Below are 27,809 nucleotides of genomic sequence, written 5' to 3' on the forward strand. Positions count from 1 at the left end.
AGCTCTAAGGCGACTCTGGGAAGAGGGGTCCCTAACGGGAACTTGATGATCTCGCCAGATGCTCCTGTGGGGAGTTTGTGGACGTGGGAGCAGGTGTGCTCAGCCCATTATTCTACACTTATTAATAAAGTGCCAGGTGATACTAGGATTTCATAAGTATAACTTTCCCAAGATGCTTGATGGTTTGAATGCCCTCCTTTTAACACTCAAGTGTAATGTATGTGTGACTGTAGGTTTTAATCACCTCGCCAGGTTAGGGGCTTGAAGGTCAAAAGTTGGAATAATTTTTTAATTAGATGGTGGTCATTTTAGGGGGTCAGGCATTAAAGGGTATGAGTAATAAGTACCCTTTACCTGAAGGAATGTTCCATCTCTACTTTAAGCTCTGTACAGACTTGGGTACAGTTATAGTCCATTTTATGAGACAAATCTGAGAACTCCAGAAGCCATGCACACAGTAGCGACCCCGAATAGCAAGGGAAGGATGACAGTGTTATAGACCACTTTACTCACATTGTTTCAAAAGTGTGGCATCAAATAATAATAATAATTATATAATCAGAATGTACGTGCATTTTAACTGTACTTCATGCTTCCTGGTCAGTGATGCAATGTGAAAAAGTTTGAAACAAATATTGCAATTTCAGTTTCTTCTCTTATTTTTTAACTAATATACTCCCCCACCCCTGCACCAATCACTTCTCTTTAATAATGGTTTTTCAAAAGAAGTAAGATGGATACTCTTGGTTCCCCATAGCTGCAACTGGGGACCATTACATTGAAAAGAACAAAATTTAATATTTAAACATTTTAGATTGTATGTAGCTCAGGTGGGTGGTGCTCTTTATACACCAAAAGGTTGGAAGCATGGCTCCTAAAGAAGGGAGGTTTAAACCAGCCTTTGTTGGTAGACTGTAAGTAGTAAATTGTAAGCTTTTTTTAAGTTAAAAAATTAATAAGAAGTAATGAATAAGACGTTTATAGAAAATAATCAAAACCAGAATAATATCATTTACTGAGTGATGGCCGTGGCTAAGTAAGGGATCTGTTATGTCTCTGAGAAATTCTCTAGGGGGCTTCTATGTTCCTAAACCAAGACACAGATTCCCCCCAAACAGTAATATGATTTGAACTTGGACACAAGTGGACAATTTAAGATATCTTGACAATAACATTTGTTTGTAAGAGGAATAAAAATCCTTCAGCATGGTCTTTGATCAGCAATAGCATTAAGGCCCAACTTCTGTCTTGTACTTGTTTCGAAAGCAGTCTTGATATCTACTATTTCTCGCTTTAGCATAATTTATTAATATCTGTTGAAATATGCTGATGTACATAGTCTTTCTTAGAGTGAAGATATAGTACTTAGGTCAGAGCAAAGTATACAATAACCTCCTTTTAATGTGACTTAAAAATTTTCAAAAACAGGAAAAAGGATCAGGAAAACAGGAAAATCATGATCTCATCAACAGAGATAAGAAGTTAGATTTTTAATGTATATCTTTTTATATGTGTAGGTATCTGTGTGTATATTTTAAAAATGATGATTTAAAACAAATGTGCATAGTGTTTTTATAGAAGATATTTATAACTAAACTGTTGTGTACATTACGGTTTTTTTTGGAATCATTCTTAGAGGTAGAACAATTGAGATCCAAAATAAAGGTATGCTTGCTTACTTTACTTACTTAAAAGAAACAATCCACCAAGAATTTAGAAACGAGGGGTAGAATTTTCAGCCTGAAGATTTCCAGTTTAGTATTTAAAAGGAAAAATGTTTCGGGCAGTATGTAAAAGCTCAGTCTTGCAGAAAGAACACTGGACTCGACTTTGTTTTCCTTTGTTCTGTGGTTGCTCTCCTCATTATCAATCTCATTTGGTGACTGCTTACTTTGTATCAAGGATCCCCTCATTTAATTCTCATAGCCACCCAGGGTGTGGGTGGTACTGTTACTCCCATTTTATAGATGGAAACGAGGCTTAGAAAGGTGAAATAATTAAGGTCATCTGGCTAGTAAGGAAATGGAGCCAAGATGTGAACAGTTTTTTTGTCTTCAGAGTAGGGGCTGTCCAAAAGACTCCTCCAAGTTTGGTTTTTAACCTTTGTGCTCCATGGGAGAAGCCAAGGACTAGATTGAGTGTGAGGATGCAAATCATTGAAGAAAAGATGGGCAGGGCAGCTGTGGCCTTCGTTTTGTTCTTTATTGGTAATTCCAATGATTTTCAGGATTTTTCCACTTACCGCTAGAAATCTCCTGACTACTGGAGGAACATCAGACACAGTCACACATTTTGAAATACAGGTAGAAACGCGTAGTTTAATTTTTGATGAGGTTTTTAACATCCAAACCTTTCTGATTTTAAGTTGGTTGTAATTTGGATATAGTCTCTGGGAATCTAGGATCTAAAGTATTAACAACATAACAAGAAAATGTGGGCTCTGTTTATATCAGTTTCCCAAAGTTTATGACTTTTAATTTAGATTTCATGTTTATAACTTCTTTGATTTGAAAAGATTGCTTGCTCTGTTTGAAGCACAACATGCCATTCCCACAAGGGGAAGAAAGATGTATAATTTCTAAGTAATGACATGGTTTACTAATTTTTCTAAAACAGCACCATCCAAATGAGTTTTTCTTAATTTTTCATATAAATTTTTCATTTTGAAGTTAGTACATTATTTTTCTCCTCAAAAGTTGTTTTAGAAAACTCAGGAAGTGAAGTGTTTTTTTCTTTTTAATTGTTTAATTGAATGCAAAGAACTGTGATGTTTATAGTGCTCTAGACTATGTTCTCAATGCAAGGAAGTTTTTCTTTATGATAAGTGTTATTCATATTCATTTGTTAAGTGTTATTCATATTCATTTGTTCTTATTCATAAATGAACAGTCAAAGAGAAAGTTATTTTTTTGTGATTAGTTTTATTTCATTATGGATGATAAAGCATGGTTCAACTTTATTCCTTGATGTCACACAAAAAATGTCTTACTAATTAATGCAGAATATGTTTTCTTTGAAAGAGATGTACACATTGTTTAGATAATGTGCATTGCTTAGGAACCTTCTTGTTTAAATGTGCTTTTAAAAACCTTTAGGGTGGCTGGTTAGCTCAGTTGGTTAGAGCCTGGTGCTAATAACACCAAGGTTGCCAGTTTGATCACCACATGGGCCACTGTTGAGCGGCGCCCTTCTAAAAAAAAAAAAAAAGATAAAAACCTTTAATCTTTTAAACTTCAAAGTATAGAAATACTATTTTCCAGTCACTCTTCTCGGCATACAAAAGTGGACAAGATGTGATTTCTGCAATTGAGAAGCTTACAGTTGAGGGAGAATCGTATGTGTAGGCAGGTACCTACAACAAGGTTTTAAGAACTACGATGAGAGTTTATCTAAATTGCTAAGGGATCACAGATCGGGGAATGGTTCATTTAACCTTATGTAGGAGAGGAAAGGTAATAAAAGAAAACTCTGTTGTTTCCTTTATAAAATATACCACGGTCTTTCAGATATTGACTGATGATTCTAATATTTTACTGTTTGAAATTAGACACGCTTCCTTCTGTTTTTTGTTTTTGTTTTCCTCTCCTGCATCAATCTTTTGTTTATAATGCATTGCCTTTTGGCTCTAACAATTAGCTTTAGGAAGGTTGGTCTATGAGTGATTCTGTAAGGGAAAGATAAACCCAAGTGTCAAGATTTGAGTCTGTGGGGATTCTTTGGTCCCCAGCCTTGGAGCTCCAGGATGTAAATTCTTGATTTCTGTAAGGAAATTGCAGTGTTTTTTTTGTTTTTTTTTTCCTTAAAAACTTTCCTTGAAAGATAGGCCAAATTTTCCAAGTAGGGAACAGGCATTCTGGGCAGAGGGAAAGTCTGATGATGGGAGACTCAAAGAGAGACTTTGAAATTGAGGAAGGCTCTGGAGTCTTCTAGCATGGGGGACAGGGTGACTGACAATAGTACTGTTAACTAAGGAGGGGAATAGATACGTATCATTGCGGGTGGACTATAATCTCTGGTTTGGGCATGTTAATTGTTTTTTTATTCTTTCCACTTAAAGTTATTAATCACCTCTGTGCTCAGGTGTCAAGAACACAGACATAAGAAATGACCTATCATCAAAATGCGTATAGACTCTCAGAAGTAGAGACAAGGCAATAATTATACTACGTGTTGAAATAAGCCATGACGTAGGTGTAAATGAGCAAGGCTGTGATGGGGACTTGGGACTTTGGATCACTTCACGGGGAGAGAGAAAGATGAGGAATATTAGGAAAGCATTCCTGTGAGATTGCCTCACGGTGTTCAAGTGTTCTGCAGTAGGAGTTACCCAGATGGCAGGAAGGAGCAAGATACATTTCAGGCAGAAATATTTGCTTCTATGATGCCTTGGAGTGTGAGTAAAGAACCTGTGTATAGGGCACTGCTTGTGGTGGAGTGTAACTTGTACGACCTGTGACAGTGGTGACTGACAGCGTCCTGCAGATTATGTGCGTCTTGATTTTTATCTTGAAGACTGTCATGCTGGTAGTAATGGGAAACTAGTAAAGGTTTTTTTTTACAGGACTTTATTGGGGAACAGTGTGTACTTCCAGGCCTTTTTTTTTTCCAAGTCAAGTTGTTGTCCTTTCAATCTCAGTTGTGGAGGGTGCTGTTCAGCTTCAAGTTGTTGTTCTTTGAGTCTTAGTTGTGGAGGGCGCAGCTCAGCTCCAGGTCCAGTTTCTGTTGTTAGTTGCAGGGGGTGGAGCCCACCATCCCTTGTGGGACTCGAGGAGTTGAACCAGCAAGTATCAACCTTGTGGTTGAGAGCCCACTGGCCCACTGGGAATTGAACCGGCAGCCTTCGGAGTTAGGAGCATGGAGCTCTAACCGCCTGAGCCACCGGGCCATCCCGTGAAGGGTTTTAAATAGGGGGATGGCTTGATTAAATAAGATGCCCAGCAACCAATTAGAACTATGTGCTAGAATCTCAGTGAAACAGTTGGGATTGGAGGACAAATTTAACTAGCAGTTACAATAATCGATAAAATGTGTGCCCTGTTTAGTTGCGGAGACAGACAGGTAAACGAAAATGACATTACAGTGTGCTAAGTGTTGGGGTATGAAGTGCTGTGTATCGAGTACTCGTAGCGTAGGAGGAAGTGCTTTGGGATTGCGGATTAAGGAGTAGTTGGTATATAGGTAGTGCTTGCAACTGAGGATATTGATGAGATTTTCTACGGAAAGCACTCAGTAAGTATGGGCTGTTATTAATATTTAATTATTAATTAGGTAATAGTCATAATGATCACCATTTTACTAGTAAGGCATTGAAACATAATAAAGTAACTTCCTTAAGATCATATAGCTAGAAAGAAATGGGATTATTTCTTCCTGAATTAGAGGTGAGGTACTGATTAATGGTGATACCTGGTGAGTTATATGATGATTGGTGCTTGAAATATGATGATGGTAGAGAGAAAAAATGAGCCGTAAGTGAAAGATGTTATGAAGAAAAAACCAAAACAAAAAACCTTTAGCTTGGTCATTGGTTGGCTATGAAGTGAAAAGATAACTAAGATTTTAATCTGGTTGATTGGGAAAATGGTAAATAGGACATGAGAAAATAAGGAAGAAAACTTATTTTTTGGTAGGAAATGATGGCACATTTTATTTAATCATATTGACCTTTATGTCAGATAGTCAAGTAAAATGGTTAGCACGGAATTCACAACTTAACATAGAGATATTTAGACATTATCACATAAAGAAGTTGGTAGATGCTGTGGGAGTGTTTGAAGTGGGAGTGTTTGAGGTCTTTAAGGATAAACAATAGTTCTTGGCCACAGAAAACCTGGGGAGTCAAAAATAAGGTCACGATAATAGCCCCGACGCAAAATGTCTGCAGTGTGGCCCGCATCTGCTTTGTAGAAAATCTACAGATAACTCCACGGATCTTTCAGAAAGACACTGTCACTATTGCTCCCGGGCCTGGCTGGTGTTGGCATCCGTGCTTTCCTTGCTCCCACCCTGGTCGCTGTGGTTGTCTCCTTCTGCCAGCACCATCAGCGAAGGTTCCCAGCACCACACAAATTGATGTGTCCCCTCCTGGTGTCCTCAGAGACGCTGTGGAATCAATGGTGAAAAAGGTCACCTGTTTTTCTTATTCTCTGTGCCACCACTGCCACCTTAGCGTTCCGACTTGTTATGCATCGCTTTCTCTGCACCCCTGTCCACATGACAGGTGTGTTGACTTCCTGCTTCCTCAGTCAAACTCTTATGGATCCGAACTTCGGATGAATTTGTACACACAGTGTTTCTCAGTTCTTGCCCATCAATCTCGAGGCACATCGAGACTTGTCTGAATCCAAGGATGAAGCCACTTACGAGGCTTAAACTGGGACCAGGACCCTGGCCACATGCTCTCGCGAGAAAAGAGAGGTCGAAGTGGGAAATACCCACATTTTCCATGGTTGTCCCATCACTGTGTCTTCTGCTGTCTTCACTTCTTCATATGGGTGTTTTCCTTGTTGATTTGAGATTATTCTTGTACTGGAATGGAACGACGATGTGTACTGTTGCAGAATTAGCATCTATCTGAATATTCTGTTGCAAGGTTTGATTCACTTCTTCCTCAAGTTTTTTTTTTTTTTTTTTTTTTTTTTAATCCTTAAAGCTTTCCATACCTCTTTCCGGGAATTTAGTAAAGATTTAACTATCCAGCACATTTTCCTTTGATATAAGTATTGGTAATGTATTTGTTTCCTGGTTCACCTGTGAAGAACACCGATAAGCCTTTTTGAAAAGTCATCATTGGCAGTTACTGTAGAAGGGCAATTTATTGAGAGGAACTCTATTAGAAATGTTTTGTTGCACCATGCTAGAACTATGAAGAGCGAGGAACCATGAAGATGGGCAAATACAAATGATAGATGTGCTTCTTTCTCCTTATTTTGTAGCCTTCCTTGAATCCTGGCGGGAGCCAGTCATCCGATGTGGTACTTTTGAACCACTGGAAAGTGAGAAATTTTGAAGTCCAACGTGGTGACATTGTGTCATTGGTGTAAGTAAATCAGAAACATACTATATTTGCAAATAAATTATAATTATCCAATTTAACTAGTAATCTGCTGCTAATACTATACTGTATTGTCAATTATTAAATTAATAGGTATATTTAAAATGTACTGTTTTAAAAAATCAATTTTGAAATGTACCGATGCTATAAAAAAGATTTTTATTTTATATTTAAAATGTGTCAGTTGATCGACATACTTGGATATGATAAAATACGTTTAACGAAATGTTGATTAGAAATTATATTGATCTAGAGTACATGTATTTGGTATTAGTCCGGATTATTTTGAAATTTTGCATCTTGGAAGCAATATCTTATTCTTATGTTTTGTTAGTTTGTGTAGATACAGACTATTTCTAGAAGATGGTAATGGTGACATGAAATTCAATGACATTTATATATAGGTATATCAGTAATTTAACTGGAAAAAAGGAAGTTTGGAAGACTAGTGTACTGGAAACTTTTGTATGGGACCAAAAGATGGCACTGTTTCTCTGTTAAAGTATCACGACCGCTTAGGAACATAAATTTTATTCGCCTTAATGTAGAAAAGGAATGTCAAAATGTGCATAATTGACACAATGATATAATACATGGTCCTAGTATATGCTTGAATGGTTTAGATTTGAGATATTTTTTTGGTTGTTTGTTTTAAAAGTAAATTCATACTGAGAAGACTGCACGAGAACGTGCCTTATTTCTTCTGGTTTCAGCCACTTACAAAAATGTTTTAATATGATTCCCTCTTGTGCCAATTAGTGCTTTGGGATAGCAATTAATGTGGCAGTTACTGTCCTTTATTTTAACAATACTAAAATCCTGCTGTTTGGTGCCGACTTCTAGTTTATACGAGTATATCTGATTCTTGAATTGGAGTGATTGTTTCTTGTTGGATGATATTTATAATTGTTGGGTGAAAGCAAAAACATTATCTACTTGTTTATACATACTGTTGGCTAGTGCTTTGTGGAAATAGATAATTTATAAATGTGTCTCTGTCAAGCCTGTTCTACCAGGATTCTTCTGAAAATATATTAACTAAATCGGGTTAGTAGCTAATCAAATAAGTAAAAGTGAGTGGAGTTTTGCATGGCAGATATCCAAGGGTAGGGATTAAATGCTTCTCCTGTTCTTGAGTGCTTTCTGTAATATTAACCTACTTTTTGGAATACACTTTTATTTTGTCATTCAGAGCACTGTTTTTGCAACCTCCTAACAACCTTTTTCATGCTGGGCTAGCCTGTCGCGCGCTCATTCTTCTTTTGCCTTTGGTTTGACAAGGTTACATCCTCACTTAGTCGGTGATGGAGAGGATACCCACCCAAGTGAAAGAGGTCACACTCTAAGCAGACAATTGTGCATTATTTATTTATTTTTTCTGTTAGAAACATGCTGACTATCTCGAAGCAAGTGAATTTGAATAGGTAATTGGAAATAAAAGAGGTTCCTTGAAATTCTGGGGTTGCATGGTCCAGAAAGTATACTAGCATATCATATACTATTTAAAGAAAAGAGAATAAAATTCTTTTATGTAAATATTAAAGTGATTTATTTGTTATGTAGATTAATTTCAAAAACAGTATATTCAAATTGATATTGACAATAAATTATAGCCACTTTAGTTGAAGTGTATTTTTAATGAGTTTATTATGTGCTCTATCTCTGTCTTGTACAAATAACAAATTTTCTTTCATAATGCAGGTGCTACTTACATAAAAGAATGCTTAGTGATTAGTATATTATTTCACAACAAATAATTAAGCAGTAATTGTTGCTTATTTTGAGAAATAAGAAGTCTCATACTAAATTCTTCTTTAGCATGATGTAATACTATAAAAAACACTGTTTAAAGTATCTTTTTAGTTTAATGAGCAAAAGTGCTTTCTAGACACATCCTTATATATTTCTACATTTTATAGACTGTTTCATTTGAAAAGATTGATGTTGGTTCGATTAATGTTCATAATATACATTTAATTCATGTCAAACAACACTGAATATTTGCTTTTCTTACAAAATGCATCAGTCTGGTTTTAACTTAGTAATAATTGGCATTACTATTTTAGATTATCCTATCTATTTAAGAAATGTGTGACTAATACAGAAATGCATGACTAAATTTTGAATTGATGGCTAAATATAAATTGTATAAAATACAAATCGATATTAATAACACATTTCATTGATATGTAAGTAATATTTGGAAACAAGGTAGTATGACAGCTTGTATTTTAAATTATCCTGGAACGGCATTTTATGTATTCAGAGTATGTGGAGATAAAGCATTTCTACTATAATATTATATGCATTTCTTAAAAACTTTGCGATTTGCAGATTCATACTTAAATCAGCAGGGCTTAAGCTACTTCGTAACCAGAGTACTAATGAAAAGAATAACAATTCCATTAAAAATGCTAGCACACTTCAAAAGACATATGAAATTTGTAATAAGTAAACATTGCAGTAAATGTAGGATTTTCCATAAAATGAAAAAGGTGATGGTAGCTCGCTGGAAGGTGCTATCAGGAAGGGTTGAGACTATGTATGAGATGTGATCAGAAGATACAGTGAATGTTTAAATAAAAAAAAATTACTACAGTAAAAGACACATTACCATTAATCCCCCTCAAAATACTCCCCCTCACTTAAAATATACTTATCCCATTGTTCTTGCCACTTTCTGAAGCAGTTCTGAAAGTCCTCTTTCATGAGTGTCTTTAGTTGTGCTGTCGTGGCTGCCACAATATCCTGAATCATTTTGACTTTGGGGAAGAGCCAGCAGTCGCACGGTACCAGATCCAGTGAATAAGGTGGATGAGGACTCACCACAATGTTTTTATTGGACAGAAATTGCCGTATAACAGACGCAATGTGTGACACGGAGTGTTGTCATGATGGAGGATGATTTACGGCACACTTTAAACCACACCTTCTCTCAACCGTAGCTCACAGCCGACTGACTGCATTGAACAAGTTGAAGCTTGTCACATACGCTTACTAAGGTTTGACACACCACTTCCTGTATTGAAGATCCCTACCTTTCTGTTGGATGGCACTTGGCAGCAGCATTCACCGTACTTTTGATCACACCTTGTATACAAGGGCAGTGGGAACATTATCATCAGAAGTTACAAGTAGAGAAAAGATAGTAAGCTTTGTACAAAATGTACTGATATCAGAGATGTATGCACTGCTCATCGCTTTGTGTAAAGTAGTTATACATCTATATACCTATATCTATGTCTGTACATCTGTCTATATATCTATATGTCTATATCTATGTTTATATCTACCTATATCTACACCTATGTCTGTATCGCTATCCCATCTATCTATCTCTAATTTTTATCATCTCTATGTCTACATCTATAGCTAATCTATTTTTTTTTTAACAAGATCAGGGTTCACCTTTCAGTAAGCACTTCTAAGGATAGGGTTGAATGTATACTATAGGATCCTCCTGGCGAACTGTGGGTGCCCAGTCGGTGTACTGGGCTTACTGTATTAGTATACCCAGCTTTCTGTTGCTATCGTAAATGAGGCTAAACATTAATGATCTGGGGAAGAAAATATCACGTGCAAACCAACGAAGCTTCTGCTTTCTGCCGAAATCTTTTCTCCGTTTACCAGTTGCCTTTGAGTTTAATTCATGCTACAGAAACAACTGTTATCGCAGAACAGACTGTCCCTCCTGTTATTGCAGAGAGTTTTGTTTGGCGCTATTGACCAGAGTTGTTCCCTAAAGCAAGGAATGCCTGGGTAGGGGCTGGAGAGCAATTGGAATATGCTTTTCTTCCTTATCTTTTCCTGTCATTTTCTTTTGGTAAAACATAAGTTTCAGCGGAGTTATTGTTTAAGCATGTTAATGTTAAATCTAAAGGTATATGTATATTGAATAGCATTGCTGGTCATGCATCACATTTGCTGTCATCTAGTCCTCAGTGTTACTAAGTGTGTGTAGGTGGACATCATATTCTTTTAGTGGATTTGCAAACTAATAGTGGTGACTAAGGTGGATTTTTTATATCTTGGAATTGACTTTTCGTTAAGCTGTACAATGGCCTTTCTGCTATAGGCTTAACCTACGTAACACTATTTTATAATGACATATCAATTGACAAATCTATTGGGACAGAGGTTCCTTGATAATAAAATTTCAAATAATCATGTTTAAAAGTACTTTAACTTTTTATTTTGAAATAGTATTAGACTTAAAGTTATAAATACAGTATAGCATTTCCATGTGCCCCCTAATATCTTTTTTCAGTCTTATTGAGGAATAACTGACAAATAAAATTGTAAGATATTTAAATATACTACGTGAGGATTTGATTCAATACACTGTGAAAGTGTTCCCCCGACTGAGTTAACACATCTATCCCCTCACATATGTACTACTTTGTTTTCTTGGTGAGAGTGTTGGGGTGATCAGGTCCAGAGAAAAACGCATGCAATGTACAAAGAGAAGAAAAGGTTTCCACAGCAATTTTTAGTGTTTACTGACTGCGTATTATTTTCTCATCACTGGGCTACGAGTTCTATTTTCATGTTTTATTATTTAAGAAAACTCAAAAAAGTAGATGTTATTGTTGTTCCTGTTGTGTAGATGACAACACTGAGGTATAGAGAGGTTAAGTGACCTCCTCAAGGACATGCAGCTAGCCACTGTCAGAGCGAAGTCGTGAAGGGCCCACATGGAATCCTGCGTTCTTTACCATCATGCGAGGGTGCCTCTGTGCGTTGCCGTGGGGCTTTGGTTGAGGACACATACTCACTGCCAACAAAGAAGTCATGTAGGCCCTCGTATCTCTACATACATCATGCTATTCTCATTGCTGTAATGACATTTCTGATACAGTGGTTCCTGAAATGTAGTCTTCATTAATACCAATGATACTTTATTATGAACATGCAGTGTGCATACAGTTTCGGCAGCTGGTTTGTGACACGCTAAACGAAGTGCCAGGTGCTGACAGATGGCCACTGTGATGGCTACATCTCTAGCAGTGAATGTGAGCAAAGAGTTATGAAGACTGAGCCAGGGAAGGGGAGTAGATGAAATGGAATAGAGCCTTTGAAAAAGAAATTAAAGTCTCTTGTTCCTTTGTGTCTTGAGTGCTTGTAAATTTTTAAACGTCCTTTGACCCACCAAGGGAAATTAATTGGAGTCTGCTAAAAAACAAAATTCATGTTTTGAAACAAATGCCCAGAACAATGATAATAACGGAATAATGACCCATAATTAAATTAAAAGCCAGTTATCTATTGAGCTGAGAGAATATAATTGTGTGTACTTACCTATTGTATCTGCATTCATTCCTGATTTATTTTTTCGTTTGTTTATGGCCAAATATTTTTCTGAGTTTGTAGTTAATATTGTTTATTTCAGGAACATAAGTTTAGAAAGACCATGACTTTCCAAAGAAGAGTCTATATGCAGGATGAAGGACCTGGGTTTTCATTTTTTCAAAAAAATTAATTGTAAAAATATTGGAGAGTGATATCTGTGGTACATTTTATTTTGGTGAGAGATTTAGTGTTTGGCACTTTCAATTACCCCTAGTAATTTGCATTCATTACTAAGTATATTTATAAATGATACTTTAAAATGAAATTAGATAATATAAGTATTATTGGTATTCTTTGACATTGGTTTAACTGATTTTGTAAATGCTATTCTTAGGCCTATGAAAAGTGGGTGCCCTTAAGGCAGTCTTTCATAGCAGTTTGCTTTCTTGAGTAGACTAAACCACCTTCACAATTTTTATATTTTTAATTATGCAATACAACATTTTTTTTAGTTCAGAGACAATTTGCAGCTTGGCAATGTTTCAGTGATCATAAATCTCAGTTTTGAATATCGAGATTTTTATGGTAACGTAACCATAGGAGATATCCAGAGCTTCTGTTCTACCCTTTTCATAAAATCTTATATCCTTTGAGAGATGAGTAGAAGTTGTCAAAGAACAAAGTTATATAGGCAACATTCTATGAAATAGTGTTTGTAACTGTTTTTGTTTTTATGTAAACAAATTCAGTCTCTGAGAACACTGTTACCTTTATTAAAAAAATAAAAGTGCAAGACAACATTTACAAAGAAGGAGCTCCCAAATACACCTTCTGTATTATACGTAGGGAGTCAGATTGAGCTGTTGAGGAAAAGCATTTCGAATATAAGTTTAATAATTCTAACAGAGAAATAAATAATAAAATAATAAAATTTGAGAGACACAAACAGCTTAGGTTTCAAGGAGGAAATACAGGAGGGAAAATACACTATCTTAAATACTCTTGGAATCAATAACGTACAGATGCATACATAAAGGCAGGCCTCTAAGATCAGTCAATACCTGATTTCCACTTCCAGATCTGACAGACTGATGTGTTTCACAGTGAGGCCCATACTGAGGAATATGAGAATGCTACATTCAAACAAACAAACAACAAACAAACAAACACACAAACAAGAAACAAACCTAAAGGCACTGTAGCACTACCAAGGAGCCGAGTTCCCAGAGTAAAGAGAAACACCTGAGGGGAGCTCTGTACTCAGTGCCACTCTTTACCTTGGGTCATTTGTCACTTTGTAAGCAGCACAGGCCATGAGGCTGAGGAGCCAAGCAGTGGCAGCAAGTGGGGAAATGCTGAGCAGAGTTTTGGGAGGTTCACAGTGTTAGGGAATCACAAGCAGGAATTCAGGGAGGAGGGGGCTGGGACCCTGGTAAAACAACTCTAACTTCTATTTGAGACTCCTGAAGGGTTACATCCTTGGAATTAGGGAAAACTAGAAATAGATCATGACTTAACAAAACTGACAGTCAGCCTCTGATAAACTCAGTCCTGACTTTACGGTGATTGCTTTTACTGTAACTGTCTGTCTTGCCAGAAGCAAGAAACATCGGGCAGAGTCTCTAAATTTTGGTACACAATACCTGATCATCAATAAAAAGGTACCATGTTGCTGGGAAACCTGGATAGACACATGCAAAAAAATGAAGCTGGACTACCTCCTTATACCATGTACAAAAATAAATTCAAAATGGCTTAAAGACTTAAATGTAAGATCTGAAACCATAAAATTCCTAGAAGAAAATATAGGAAGAAACTTTACAGACATTACCCGGCGTAAGATTTTTACTGATATAGACCCTCGGGCAAGGGATGTAAGAGAAAAAATAAACATGTGGGATTACGTCAAACTAAAAAGTTTTTTCACAGCAAAGGAAACCATCAATAAAACAAAAAGGGATCCTACTGAATGGGAAAAGATATTTGCCAATAATATATCCGATAAGGGGCTAATATCCCAAATTTATAAAATCTCACTCAACTCCAAAAAAACAAACAACCCAATTAAAAAATGGGCAGAGGACATGAAGAGACATTTTTCTAAAAAGGACGTACAGATGGCAAACAGACATATGAAAAAATGCTCAACCTCACTAACCGTCAGAGAAATGCAAATAAAAACCACAATGAGATACCACCTTACCCCAGTCAAAATGGCTATCATCAATAAATCAACAAACAACAAGTGCTGGCGAGGATGTGGAGAAAAGGGAACCCTTGTGCACTGCTGGTGGGATTGCAGATTGGTGCAGCCACTATGGAAAACAGTATGGAGGCATCTCAAAACTCTGAAAATGGAACTACCTTATGATCCAACAATTCCACTCCTAGGTATCTATCCGGAGAAATCCAAAACTCTAATTCAAAAAAGTTTATGCACCCCTATGTTTATTGCAGCACTATACACAATAGCCAAGACATGGAAACAACTGAAATGCCCATCAGTAGATGACTGGATTAAGAAACTGTGGTACATTATACAATGGAGTATTACGCAGCCATAAAGAAGAAAGAAATCTTACCATTTACAACAACATGGATGCACCTAGAGAACATTATGTTAAGTGAAATCAGTCAGACAGAGAAAGACAAATACCATATGATCTCACTTATATGTGGAATCTAAAGAAAAGAATAAATGAATGAACTAATCAGAAACAGTCTCAGAGACATAGAGGAAAAACTGAGGCTTGCTAGATGGAAGGGGGGGTGGGGATGAGGGAGAAGGTGTGGGGATTAGAAAGCACAGTCCATAACCAGAAGATTGCCATGGGGATACGAAAGTCAATTTGGGGAATGTAATCAATAATGTTGTAAAGATTTTGTAGGGTATCCGATGGACATTGTCTCGTTAGGGAGACCACCTCAGGGAAGATGTAGATGCCTGATCACTGCACTGTACACCTGAAGCTGAAGCTGAACAATAATGAATGTCAACTACAAGTTTATATATTACGTATATAGTTACAAGAAGCAGAGTACAGCTTTAGGAATGTAGACAGTGGAAATGTAATGGCTGTGTGCGATGTCAGAGTGATAGTGGATGGGGGAGGAGGGTTGACGGAGCGTGAGGGATGTAAATGATAAATGTCTAACTATTACATTCTTTTGTGTACCTGAAACTAATACAAAAAAATAACAACTTTAATAGAAAAAAATGTTTAAAAATTACTGAAATATAATTACAATAAAGATAAACAGAACAAAGGTCCATGTTAACTATTAAAAAAATGAAATAAAATAAAAATAAAAAGTTACCATGCATATCAGAAGCGAGGACCAAGATAAAAACAAAATAAAACAATAAATAACAAACAATCTCATTGTGATCTAGCTATTAGAATGATCAGACTTGGGCTATAAAATGATTATCAGTATATTTTAAAATTGAGGAAAACATGGATAATTTCATCAGAAAATCAGATTCAATAAAAATAATTGGAAAAAAGTTCCAGAAATGAAAACTAGTAATAACTGAAGCAAAGAATTCAATAGATGTGTTTAACAGCAAATTAGACACAACTGTGGGGAGAATTAGTGACCTGGGTAATAGGTTATTTAGAATATCTAGACTGGAGCATGGAGGGATAAAAGAATGGAATGTACAATGAATAATGAATAGTGTAAGATACACACACACACACACACACACACACACAGGATGTAATGTCATTGGAGTCACAGAAGAAGAGGAGAGAATGGGAGCAATATCTGAACAGGTAAAGGCTAAGAACTATTCAGAACTCATGAGAAACAACAACCTGCCTATTTATGAAGCACTCAGAACCCTGTCAGGATAAATACAACAAAAAACACATTTGGGGTACATGGTAATCAAACTACTGAAAAACAAAAACAAAAACAAAACCCAAACAAAAAAGAAAAACCTAAAAGTAAAAAAGATGTATTACCTTCAAGAAGCAAAAATATAACTGACTTTTCAACTAGTGGGAGATAGGGAACAAGTGAGTGACATCTTTAAAGAGTTAAAGGAAAACAAAATTTCCAACCTAGAGTTTTGTACCTGTTGAAACTATTCTTCAAAAAAAGAAAGAGTAATTGTCGTGCGGGGTGGCCTGCGGGGTCTCTGCTCCCACTCCCCACACAAGAACGCAGGATGTGGCTAGGCCAAAAAGGAACACCCACGGAGCCATAGGTAGGGCAGTCATACCACTATAGTCTCACTGGAGGCTGGGTTCACACAACGTGCAAGCTGCTGTTCACTTTGCTGCCAACCGACTGACGCTCCTCGACTCTCCTCCATAGCCGCAGCAGTTATATTAGTGGCCAATGGCTCAATGGTTACAACTGATGGCCAACTAGTCACAGCTGACTGCCATCTACTACCCGAGCCAGCACCTTTCCACATGAGGCCGAGAGCCTGGAAACTGCTCTCTGGGGCTCTGTTCCCACAGTAATATACTTCTTTTCATACACTCCCCTACCTCCCACCTCTGCCCCTGCCCCCACAGCACATGCTCCATTATCTTACTGGACTTCACCTACAAAACAAATTTGAAGTGTGAAGCATTTCAAGAGGACAGCTGCAGAGCATTAAACTCCCCATGTGAGGCCCTTCTCAGCTCAGGCCCATGTGTGACTGGTCTGGTCACGTCTCTATGAAGCTGGCCTGGTGATTGGTACAGGGGTGCGCACTGGATTTCAACAGGGCTAATCTGAGCCATTCCTGGAAACGGATTTATAATATTTGGGGTGAAAAGTTATATCACTGTTAAGTTGTTAGGTATGTACAATAAGATCTGTTAACAGTCACATTTCCTTAAATAAAATTCGTGCTAAGTGTAATAGGCAGAATTTTGGTCTGCAGGAAGATTCTATACCGTACTCGCCAGGACCACGAATATGATGAGCTATCTTAACTATGAGTAAATCACCTCTCATTGCTAACGGGACTTTGCAGGTGTCATTAAGGTTGCAAAGGTTGACTTTTCGTTGACCTTAAAATGGAGAAGGTATCCTGGATTATCCAGGTGGGCCCAGTATAATCACGGGAGTCTTTAAAAGCCGAGGTGGAAGAGGAAGTGAGGTTGAGGCAGCAGGTCCAAAGTGGGGTAAGGAGTCGATGGCCTGTTGTTGGTTTGAAGATTCAGGGGCCGTGAGCCTCGGACAGCAGGCTGCCTCTGCGAACAGAGTGACTTCTGACCGAAGGCCTGAGAGATGAGGACCCCAGTCCTACAACCGCATAGAACTGAGTTTTGCCAGCAACCTGATGAGCGTGGAAATGGATTCTCTCCTAGTCTCCAGAGAGGGTCCTCCTGACACCAGCTGGCACCTTCAGTTTGGCTTCTGAGACCCTCAGCAGAGTACCCAGCTGAAGCTGCCCAACTTCTGTCCTGGAGAATGCTGAGACTAAATGGGTGTTATTTTAAACCCTTATGTTTGTTTTCATTTGTTAGAGTAGAAATAGAAAATCATGTTAAGTGATTGAAAAATGTAAACAGTTCTAATACTACCTTGAAAAAGTATAAGGAAATGAACTTTTGTAAAAGAGTCTTACCAAGCATTTGGAAAACACCGATTTTAAGTACTTAACTAATTGAAAATTATTTTCTTTTACATAAAAGAAATCTGTAAGCTTCTACCTGCCAAGTCCTTGGTGCAAGAATACAGGACTAGGCTTGGGAAATCTTGCTTCTTTCAGCTGCATCACTTACTAACAGGCTGAACAACCTTGGAGAGATTATCTTAATTATTCTTTGGGTCAGGTTTAGCATTTGCAAAGTAAAGAGGTGTAGACCAGTTTATCTCTGAGGTCTCTTACATTTAAAAAATTACATGAAAATAATTTGGGGGCTAAAGATGGAATATTTAAGGAGCTGGAAATAAGAATCAGTTCCTCAGAATATTAGAAAAATATGTTGCATCCTTTTGTAGCTAGAGTCAAACCTGATTTGAAATGTTTTAAAGAATAGTAGCCATGATGGCACAGTCGACAGAAATTTTAGAACGAATGAGGAGACTGAACACCAGGGCTTTTTGGGTCAAAGGCATCAAATGAATATATGCTTACTAAGTTTAAGTCTTTAGTTGAAATTAGTGAAATTGAAAAATTAAAAGTTGTCAGGTAGGTATTTTACAGGAGGATGAGAGCAAAATCCTTTCCTATTTGCTTAAAAGTATTCAAAATAAGAAAGCTGTAGAAATTGTACATTTCTTTACTCTTTGTAATTTATTCCTAGAGTTGAGGTTTTGAGACTCTGATGATTAATCATTTTCTGTTTATTTCCATCTCTTTTGTCAACTTAAGATGCATTTCCCACCAGTTAACACTCTGTCCACTTGTTCTTATAAAAAATGATCCTAGATTCCGTATTCTGTTTCACAGTTTAGGTCCTGGAAATGTGTAGGAAGTCTCAAAACTGAACTTAACCTTATTTAATCCAGGGTCAGTAGTTACCCTCCCGTTTTTCTTTTTCTCTTACAAGAAAAAAAAAATCACGTTTTTAGTGAATGGAGGTGGCAGTTGCTGGGAAATGTGACTGTGGCTGATAAGAAAGGGAAAGGGCTTAAAGCGACAGCCACTAAACTTTATCAGTGCTTTGGAGCTCAGGAAAACCCTTTTTTCCAAGAAGGGAACAGGAATACGCTTCTATTTTCTTTTTTTTGATAATTGTGTATTTCCATTAATGAGAAGCCTTAGCGACCTGTATTCTGAAAGGTTACTCTTTGCATAATCTAATGTCAGGTTTACTCACATCCAGAGGTCACATTAATATTTACTGAAGGCACCACAAGTATAGGTTTCACTTTATTAAAAATTGTATGGATGTTGAAATTGCTGACGAAGAAGCTGGCGCAGTCTGATTTGGCTATGGATATGATAATTACTATATGGCTTCCTGTGTTTTTAGAGGTCATAAGTTATATTGCAAAGATTTGTGTGTTTGTATTGCTAGAAAGTTACCATAGAGTATTATGACTGTACAGTAGGAATCATTGCAGTGTGAGTTGTAGGTCTCACATAAATTTCACTGTAGAGTTAAATAAGAATCACTAAAATATTCCAGGTTTATTAAAAATTCATTATTCTACAAGAGGATCTTTAAAGAGCAATAAGAACTGGAAGAAATAATAGGGAAGCTTTGGTAACAGTGACAGTGTGTTAATTGAGTTGAAAGAAGGTAAAGAATATATTAACAGAATGGATCCAAATTTGGCAAAAAGATTTATAATAAATCAAGGGGGGAGATTAGTTAATAAAGAGAGAGACTAATTATCAGTGAAGGTGGGGGTGATATTTAATGATTTTAAATGAAAGGTTAAACTGCTTCAGTGAATTTCAGTTTAACAAAAAGGAAGAAAAGAAATATGGATAATTAGGTAGTAATAAGATCAGACTGGAAAAAAAAATCAGACAACGGCCTTAGGTATTAGCAGAGCATTGGCTAATGATCTTGACCTACTGCAGTTATCTTTGAATATTCACTCTTGCTGTAGAAATGGGGGCCGGAGGGTGATGTTTATAGTTGTCTTCAAGGTGGTATGATTCTTTAGCACATTTGTTGTATGTGGATTTTTAAATGATAACCAGTAGTGAAACAGAAAAAGAATTTCTCAGGAAAAGGATAGCTATCATTTATAATTCATTACACTACTGTAATTTCAGCTATAATTTTTGTTATTGATCAGTTCTTTAAATTTATAGTCTACTTCAACCATCTGTTTTATAATAGGTTGACAGCCTCTAAAAGTTCTAGTTGAGCCTATCATAGAAATTCAGTGTAGGACATTATGATTTCCATAAGCATATCTCAATTGACATCTTGAAAACATATATAGGTAAAAATTCCAAGTATTAGCTGAAGAAAAATTTTCTTTCTCTCTAACCTGATAATGTATATATATGTCATTATTAAAATTTTATAAAGATGTTGATAGATCCTTGGCTTTTTTTTACAATTTTATATCTTATGCGTCTGAATGGTGGATAGATCTCGGTAATCATTTCTGGATTCAGTATGAGGTCTAATTTTATATGACCTCTGTACTAATGATTAGATAGAGGGGAGAGTAATGAAATGATTAAGTTTATAGATGATTCCAAATTTAAAGACAGTACGAATATAGAATTTGGGTTAATCTCCTCTCCTATGATCCTATGTTAAGAAAAGGTCATCTGATATATCCCTTGTAATTATAGTCTTTCTTTTGTCACTGATATTCTTATAATTAGCTTGACTTTTCTTTTATCAGACATTATATCCAATGTAGCTCTCTGCATTATGTATTAATGTGGAAAACCAATGCAAAAGTCTGGTTTTCAAAATGCTAGTAGCAGCTTCTCAATAGGTTATTAGCTCAAGTAGGCGATAACCCAGGGGACATTCATGATTATCTACACAGAAAAGATTTAGACCAGATACCCAGAGACCTGGGTTCCAGGCTCACTCTGGGGTAAGGGACTGTGTGTCAATTAACTTGTCAATTAACTTCTTTGGATTTTTTTTTCCAATAAAATGAAGGAATTGCAACTGATAATTTCTAAGGTACCTTTAACTTGACAGTTTTTTCTCTATGGTTTATTTTCCACATGTGTATGTCAAATTTAGTTTATGATACTTACATAATATTTTGTGCTATTTAAAAGTACTGACAATTTATTCATTTGGCAAATATTAATATTTTTTAAATGCTTCCTCTGGGCACAGAAGTAGGCACTATGATACAACATTATGGACAGGCAAAGCACCTTTCCTTGTGGAACTTACTGTATTACTGGATGGGTCTTGAATAAGACAAAATTGACAAATAGACATTTTTGAAACTTATACAAAATGTGGCCATTGGGCACATTGGAAGGGAAGCTTGCTATTTAGTAAATCAGCAATTGTGCCAGCGTGGCTCCCAAGGGTCAGCATGCACATTTATTCCCAGCCCCGTGTTTAGCTACTTCCTGTTGGGAGCTTGAATTTAGCTATGGTGGGAGTATTTATATCAGGAAAGTTGGCAAGCACCACACATCAGGGCTGCAGAACTTATTACAAACTAAATCGTCTGGTTTAACAGCATGCCATTGGTGATAAATGTTGTCAGATGGCACAATAGAAATGGCAGACATAGTTTGTACCCATGTGTATCGTATAAACAGCGTGGAGCTAAGGCAAGCATGCATGGGATGTGATTAGTTATAGAGCCACATGAATAACTCATGATGTGATGTGGAGGCTGATGAGTTACTGAAGGAAGAGGGGCTGAAAGAAAAATACGTGTGACTTTGAAACTAGATTTGAAAGATGAGGTGGTACATACATGACCAAAGAATAAGCAAGAGAGTTTTAAAGGTGGCGTGTGTAACATTTTGAGGCAAGAGTGAACAGCTGCATGGAAGAAGTGGTAAATAGGTTTGTTGATCTTGAACGAAGTGTCAAGCTTCACCTCATCTCAGTGTAACAATGTCTAAATCACACATTAGTCTTTATAGTGAAGACCTAAACATGGCCAGATTTTCATCAGTAGCAGTGAAAACTAGACTGTCATTGAACTTTGTGACCTTATCTCTCACTGATGCTTTGAGTGTTAAGAAAATAAAAAACCCTTTATACCAAATTCTAAGCTTTGTACCAAATTGGGAGTCCATTAAAACGTTGCTTGGGGTAAATTCTTTATAGAGTACTGATACTGAATCTACCGAGATACTTACCCAATTTCCTCGTCAGCGATAGGTTCCTCTTAATCTGAAGTAGTTGACATAAACAGCCATGGCGACTCAGTCTAGGCTGAATCAGGCTTCACTAGGAAAAGACGGCAGTAGTACATTTAGTGCCTACTACGTATAGTAAGCTGAAAGGGGCAAATAGAAGCAGGGGAGAGTAGGAATCTCCTACGAATGTGCTGAAGCCCAGCTTGAAATGATGCCTGGGTCTGTCTTTTGGGAAGTCCCAGAGCCAGTGGGCAGGCGCCATGGAGAAGCCCGGAATGGAATAGCTTTGAAATCAATGAGGACATGGACTCCAGTTATGTGAAGAGAAGTCAGCAAGGCAAAGAAATGGAAACCTGTTGATCAAAACTGAGAACCCCTCCTTGAAAATCACAGTCACCCTGTGGCTGCCTAACTCTGTTGGCTGGGTTTGCATGATACACTGAGATGGCAGGTATTCAAGAAGCGGAAGCTCGTATTCTTTATCACTCTCGGTGATGTTGTTTTAGAAACCAGTAGTAGTTTTATTTGTTAAAATAAAGACAGGGTACATATACAGAATGAAATAACCATGCTGTCTAATCAAGTAATCATTTTTCATGTTCAGCACTGTATTTAGGAGCAATAACTATACGAAGACATTCACTATTATGATTTTGGCAGTTATTAACTTATTAAACTATCTCACAAAATGAAATACTGTGTAGAGTTTAAGGTGATCTGTTTATTCAATTTCACGTGGAAAATTAGCATGAAAAGAAAATGTCGTTTCTTCTTCTTTTTTTTTAATGTGCCCTTTATTACAGGGGAAGTATAAATAGATTTATAGTAATTTGGAGTATTGAAGAAATTACAGCCAAAGATTTTGATTGGTCATAATTATTGGTCATCCTGAAACTGTGGCTGACCTGTAACATAGTGGTTGAATGAGCTTTGAAGGTTTCAGTGGGCAAAGTAGGACTTTCAATTCTGCCAGAATTTGAAATATAGTATATCGTCATATACTGTAGCCATACTTCGTCATTTTTAAATTTTAGCTTTCCAGAAGTGTTATACTTAAGAGCACCCTGATGTCTTAGTGAGTTCCTACTCTCGAATCACAGGTAATAATAACACAAGAATTGGGAAGTAAATTACTTGAACTTTTTCATGTGTGCTTTCTTACGACTTTTTTTTTTTAAGAGGTATATATTTGAATGGATGATACTCTCTTTAACATTAGTGTGGAATTGGGCAGAAATAAATTCAGAGTGTATATATGACCAAAGTACAACAAAAGCAAAACAAATCATGGGTTGACAAATTTTAGAACATTAGTTATAGGTTGACTGGTGCACACAGAACACTCTGTGTTTATTGAGGTCATGATTTTGTTGTGATTTTTACTGGAAGCAAGTCGTTTTATTGGCTGTGGAATAGAATAAACTGTATATAACAGTCATGCTACTATTATCTCTTTTTATTCAAACTATTAAATTTTCACTGGCATTTTAAGAGGTGGATTAATAGAGGTAAAACCCTGGGTGAATTCCAGTCTGGGTTTTGCTCCTAACTAGGCAGATGACCAAAGCCACCTAATCAGCTGGGACCTTAGTTTCTTAGAGTCTATAATCCTGAAGTTGTCCGGGGTGACCTCTTTGTGAACTGCACTCTAATGTGGTAGGGAAGAACCTTCCTGAACCCTGCTCCTTTTCTAACCCAGTATGTATTCATTCTCTAGATCAGGGCTGTCCAATAGAAATATAATGGGAGCTAGACGTGTCATTTTCAGTTGTCTAGTTGGCCTATAAACAAAGTAAAAAGAATTGAGAAATCAATTTTAATAATACATTTTATTTAACTCAATATATCCAAAGTACTAGTTCCACATGTAATTAATATCAAAAATATTAATGAGATAGTTCATGTTTGTTGAAACCCTATATCTTGAAGTATTACATCTTTCAAATCTGGTGTGGGTTTTGCAGAGCACCTCTCAATTTGGACCAGCCTCATTTCAAGTGTTCAGCAGCCTCTTTGAGGCTCTAGGCTACTGTATTGGACCATGTAGCTGAGTCATTGGATCTTCAGCTCTCTACCCATGAATCAAATTTAGGGACTTTAGAATCACCTTTAATTCCTTCTGTTTTCTCCCCTCTTCTATCCAGTAGTGACAAAGACTTGCACTTCCTAGAATCTGTCAGGATTTAGGGCCAGACTGGCCTATTTTCTCTTTACTTTCAAACTTCTAGAAAGAGTTAAGTAGTTTGAATTCTCTTCAGTTCCTTTATTCATTTATCCCCTCGGTCCACTGAAAGTAGACTTCTATCTTCAATACGCTACAGAAACTCCTTAGAAAAAAATCTCCAAACCTTCTCATTGCTAAATTCAATGGCCATAATATGAATGGCTTCTGATTTCGTAGCAGAATCAGATACTGTAAATACTTTTCCTCCTTGAATCTTTGTCCCTTGTCATATACTAGACTTCTCTTTCTTGCTCTTTGAGCTCTCTGTTTTGCTGGTTCTTTTCTTGGTTCTCTCTTCTTTTCCCATTCCTCACTGCCCTTGACTACTTTCCTAAACATCATGCCTACATTTTTAGCTGTCTACTGGATATACCTGTATCATGGGGTATCCCAACCTCGCTATCTCTCCCATTCTAGACTTGTTCTTTTCCTCGGTTATTATTTGGGTTCTTGGCATTACCTGTAGTCACAAGGCAAAGTTAGAGACATCATTTTAACTTCTTCCATGATGCTTAGTGTAAGAAACTGGGCATCAAGTGCAGTCAGTATGGCCTGACAGCATTCCTGTGCTCATAATAGATGATAAAAAATACGGGACGCATATGTGATACCAATAGCCAGGTGAGCGACCAGATTTCTTGGTTTCTCTGTAAAAGAATCCCTGTATTGATATTTCGGCTCCTGAGCAGCAAGAGTTAACAACATCCTGGTAACAATGAATGAACTATGCTTTATTTACAGGTATGCTTTCTATACTTGGAAACTAATATAGAGAAATATCTTTGTTAAGTTGTGCAGCATGACTGACTTTTATAGGCAAACAAAAGATCCCCTGAGGTAATACTAATGTAAGTAGAAAGTAACCTTGGCAGTTAGTAGATCTAGTTGGAGTGAGAAAGAATGGCTTTGATTGTTACCAATTTCTTAATACTGTATTTTTACAGTTGGTTGTCTCCTGACTTCCTTACTCGAGCATATTTCAGTTGGATGAGATATTAGTTCTTTATAATGCCACATGTCTTTTCACCTAACCAAATCCTTTTGTTATTAGCCTCTTATGCCTGAGCTGGCAGTTGGCTTCCCTTAGGCAGCATGCCGTAGTTGGCGATAGTCATCGATACTTCGAGGAAGAGGATAAATATTAATCGGAGGGTGTTAACTTATGGGAGGAGACCTTTAAGAAGTACTAAATATGCTGAGGAAGTCATTTTGGCTTCTGTTTCACAAGTGTTTGTTTAAAATTTAATTGCTTGATTTGAAAGAAAACTAGAGGTCATAAACAGCAATGAATAAATTTTCAAGAGGAATATTTTTGCATATAGTAAGATGGTTTGCCCTTTTCTCAAAACAAGGGAAAAGCCAATCATTATATTTAAAATGGTAATTAACCTTCTCAACTCTGTAATTCCAAATAAGTCCAGACATGAACTCAGGATTCAACATATTGTTTTCAGTGTAAACATCAGTCACCGTTGCAAATTTATTCTCTAAAATCAACTGTATTGTGCTTAAGTGAGTATGAGCAGTGTGACTTATATAAGTAGGAGGGGAAAAGAAGTCCAAACTGTAATTGCAACAAAATATCTGCTTTAAAATGAGTACCATCTTTTATAGAGTTGACTATAGTTCGGGGCTATATATGCAATTGGAAATTTTAGAACTAAAAGGTTTTGAGGGCTTACTATGTGCTAGGAGTAGTTCTAAATTATATATATATATATATACACACACACACACATACTATATATTACATATATAGTATATATATATATATATATATATATCTTCACTTAAGTTTCTCAATAAGTGTGAGGTGAGAACTGTTATTATGAGGAAACTGAGGCACATGGAGATCAGGTGACTTGCCCAAGGTCACTCAGTGAGTGCTGGGGTGAGGATTCAGACCAGGGCCTTAGCACCTCAGAGCTGTGCCCTGAGCAGCCGGAGGTTGGCGTGGGCTGCCTTGGGCTACTGTGTGCTGCCATGAGTGGCCAGTGGCCAGCATGAGTGGCCGGCAGCCATCTGGAGCAGCCTGCAGCTGGCGAGAGCTGCCATGAGCTGCTGTGAGAGGCCGACCGACGACCGGCGACCGACTGCTTCAGCGGGGGGAGTGCAAGGCTCATAACACCAGCATGGGCCAGGGAGCTGTGTCCTATACAACTAGACTGAGAAACAATGGCCTGAGCTGGCGTGGGAAGGGGGAGGCGGGAAAAGGGGAAAAAATACCAATTTTACTTATTCACTTGTTGAAAAATTAATTTATATCTTGGAGATTGAAGGCGATTAAGAGGCCTGAAAGCTACAAAAGACCAAAAAAGAAGGGGGGGGATTTAACTTAAATCTTTAGACAAAAATATCTGCGTAGTATGGTTTTACTTAGAAACTCAGTGATTTATATGCTGTATCTTGAAGCAACTAAAAGACATGGTCAATATTTTTCATGTATCACAAAGGGTTTTATATGTTTGCTTTAACGGGCAAATTAGTGACCTTTGAAGACTTAAACAATAACTTCGTGGGAAGAACTAGGGCATTTGTAATAAGAAAAGTGTAGTTTTGCCGTCCACAAAAAAAGAGTAGGTTATAAGCTAGTAAAATATAATGGCACCCTGTGTACCTAGGAGGGCTGCCATGGCAATTGTCTATATAGTTCTTCTTTATCCTCAGAACCTTCAGTAGTTTTAAATGAGTGCAGACAGTGTGCTTAGTCAGGCAGTATGCTTGGAGTATAGTTAGATTTCTGTTCATGTATTCTAGCATAGAGCAGCTAGCTTCTAGATTTCTACAGTTCCCTCTTTTTCTTTCAACACATCATGGAAAACTAAATATTAAGTGATATTTAGCAGATAATCTGATTGATACCATCGCTAAGGATTTAGACTATTAGGATTTTAATTAGGAAAAGACCTTAGTTCCTCTACATTTCAGCTCGCTTTTGCAAATGCAGAATTTGAGGCACAGGAGAACAAAGTGTTCTGGTGCTGCTAGAACCTGGCCCCCGACTGTCGAGGCTGTGTGTTTCCAGTAGGCTCTGCTGTACCTAATTTTATAATATCAGTGCTAAAATGCAAGTGTAACCAGGTAGGGAATTACCGCATTAATAATGATTAACTTACTGTGGCTGTGGTTTCAGTAACTGAGCAAGCCGGATCCTTGGGACAAGTGCCATTTGTTATGTGAGGGAAGAGAGAGGGAAGGAAAGCTTGTAGGCATGGCACATTAAATCTGTGATTATAAGAAATGGGCTGGACCCAGAGTCACAGGGCCTGGGATACAGTTTTGACAATGCCACTTATTAACTGTGTGACTTTGGGCAAAGTCCTAAACTCTCTAAGCTTAAGTTTCCTCAGGTATGAAATGTGAATAATGATGGTTGCCATACGTACCTCATGGGTTAATGGCGAGAAGCAAGGCCATTGTGAGAGAGAATTTACCGTCAAGTTTACCAGTATTTTATGACTACTACTACATTCTAGGCAATGCTGCAGACCCCAGCAATAAAGAGACAATTGAAACTTGTT

The 27,809-nt window shown here is 37.1% G+C and overlaps 1 protein-coding gene across 2 annotated transcripts in view; it reads left to right on the forward strand.

Annotated features, from left to right (window-relative positions):
- Positions 1–27,809, forward strand: part of IMMP2L (inner mitochondrial membrane peptidase subunit 2) — a 691,614-nt gene that overhangs the window by 44,825 nt on the left and 618,980 nt on the right. For both annotated transcript variants that reach the window (XM_088797654.1, XM_088797655.1), the window contains exon 4: positions 6,936–7,039. In XM_088797654.1, the coding sequence (XP_088653780.1) occupies positions 6,936–7,039 (104 nt within the window). The remainder of the gene's footprint in view (positions 1–6,935; positions 7,040–27,809) is intronic.

This window comes from Rhinolophus sinicus, chromosome 4 (assembly GCF_057876585.1).
Source record: "Rhinolophus sinicus isolate RSI-liver-muscle chromosome 4, RSI-T2T, whole genome shotgun sequence".
Lineage (NCBI taxonomy): Eukaryota > Metazoa > Chordata > Mammalia > Chiroptera > Rhinolophidae > Rhinolophus > Rhinolophus sinicus.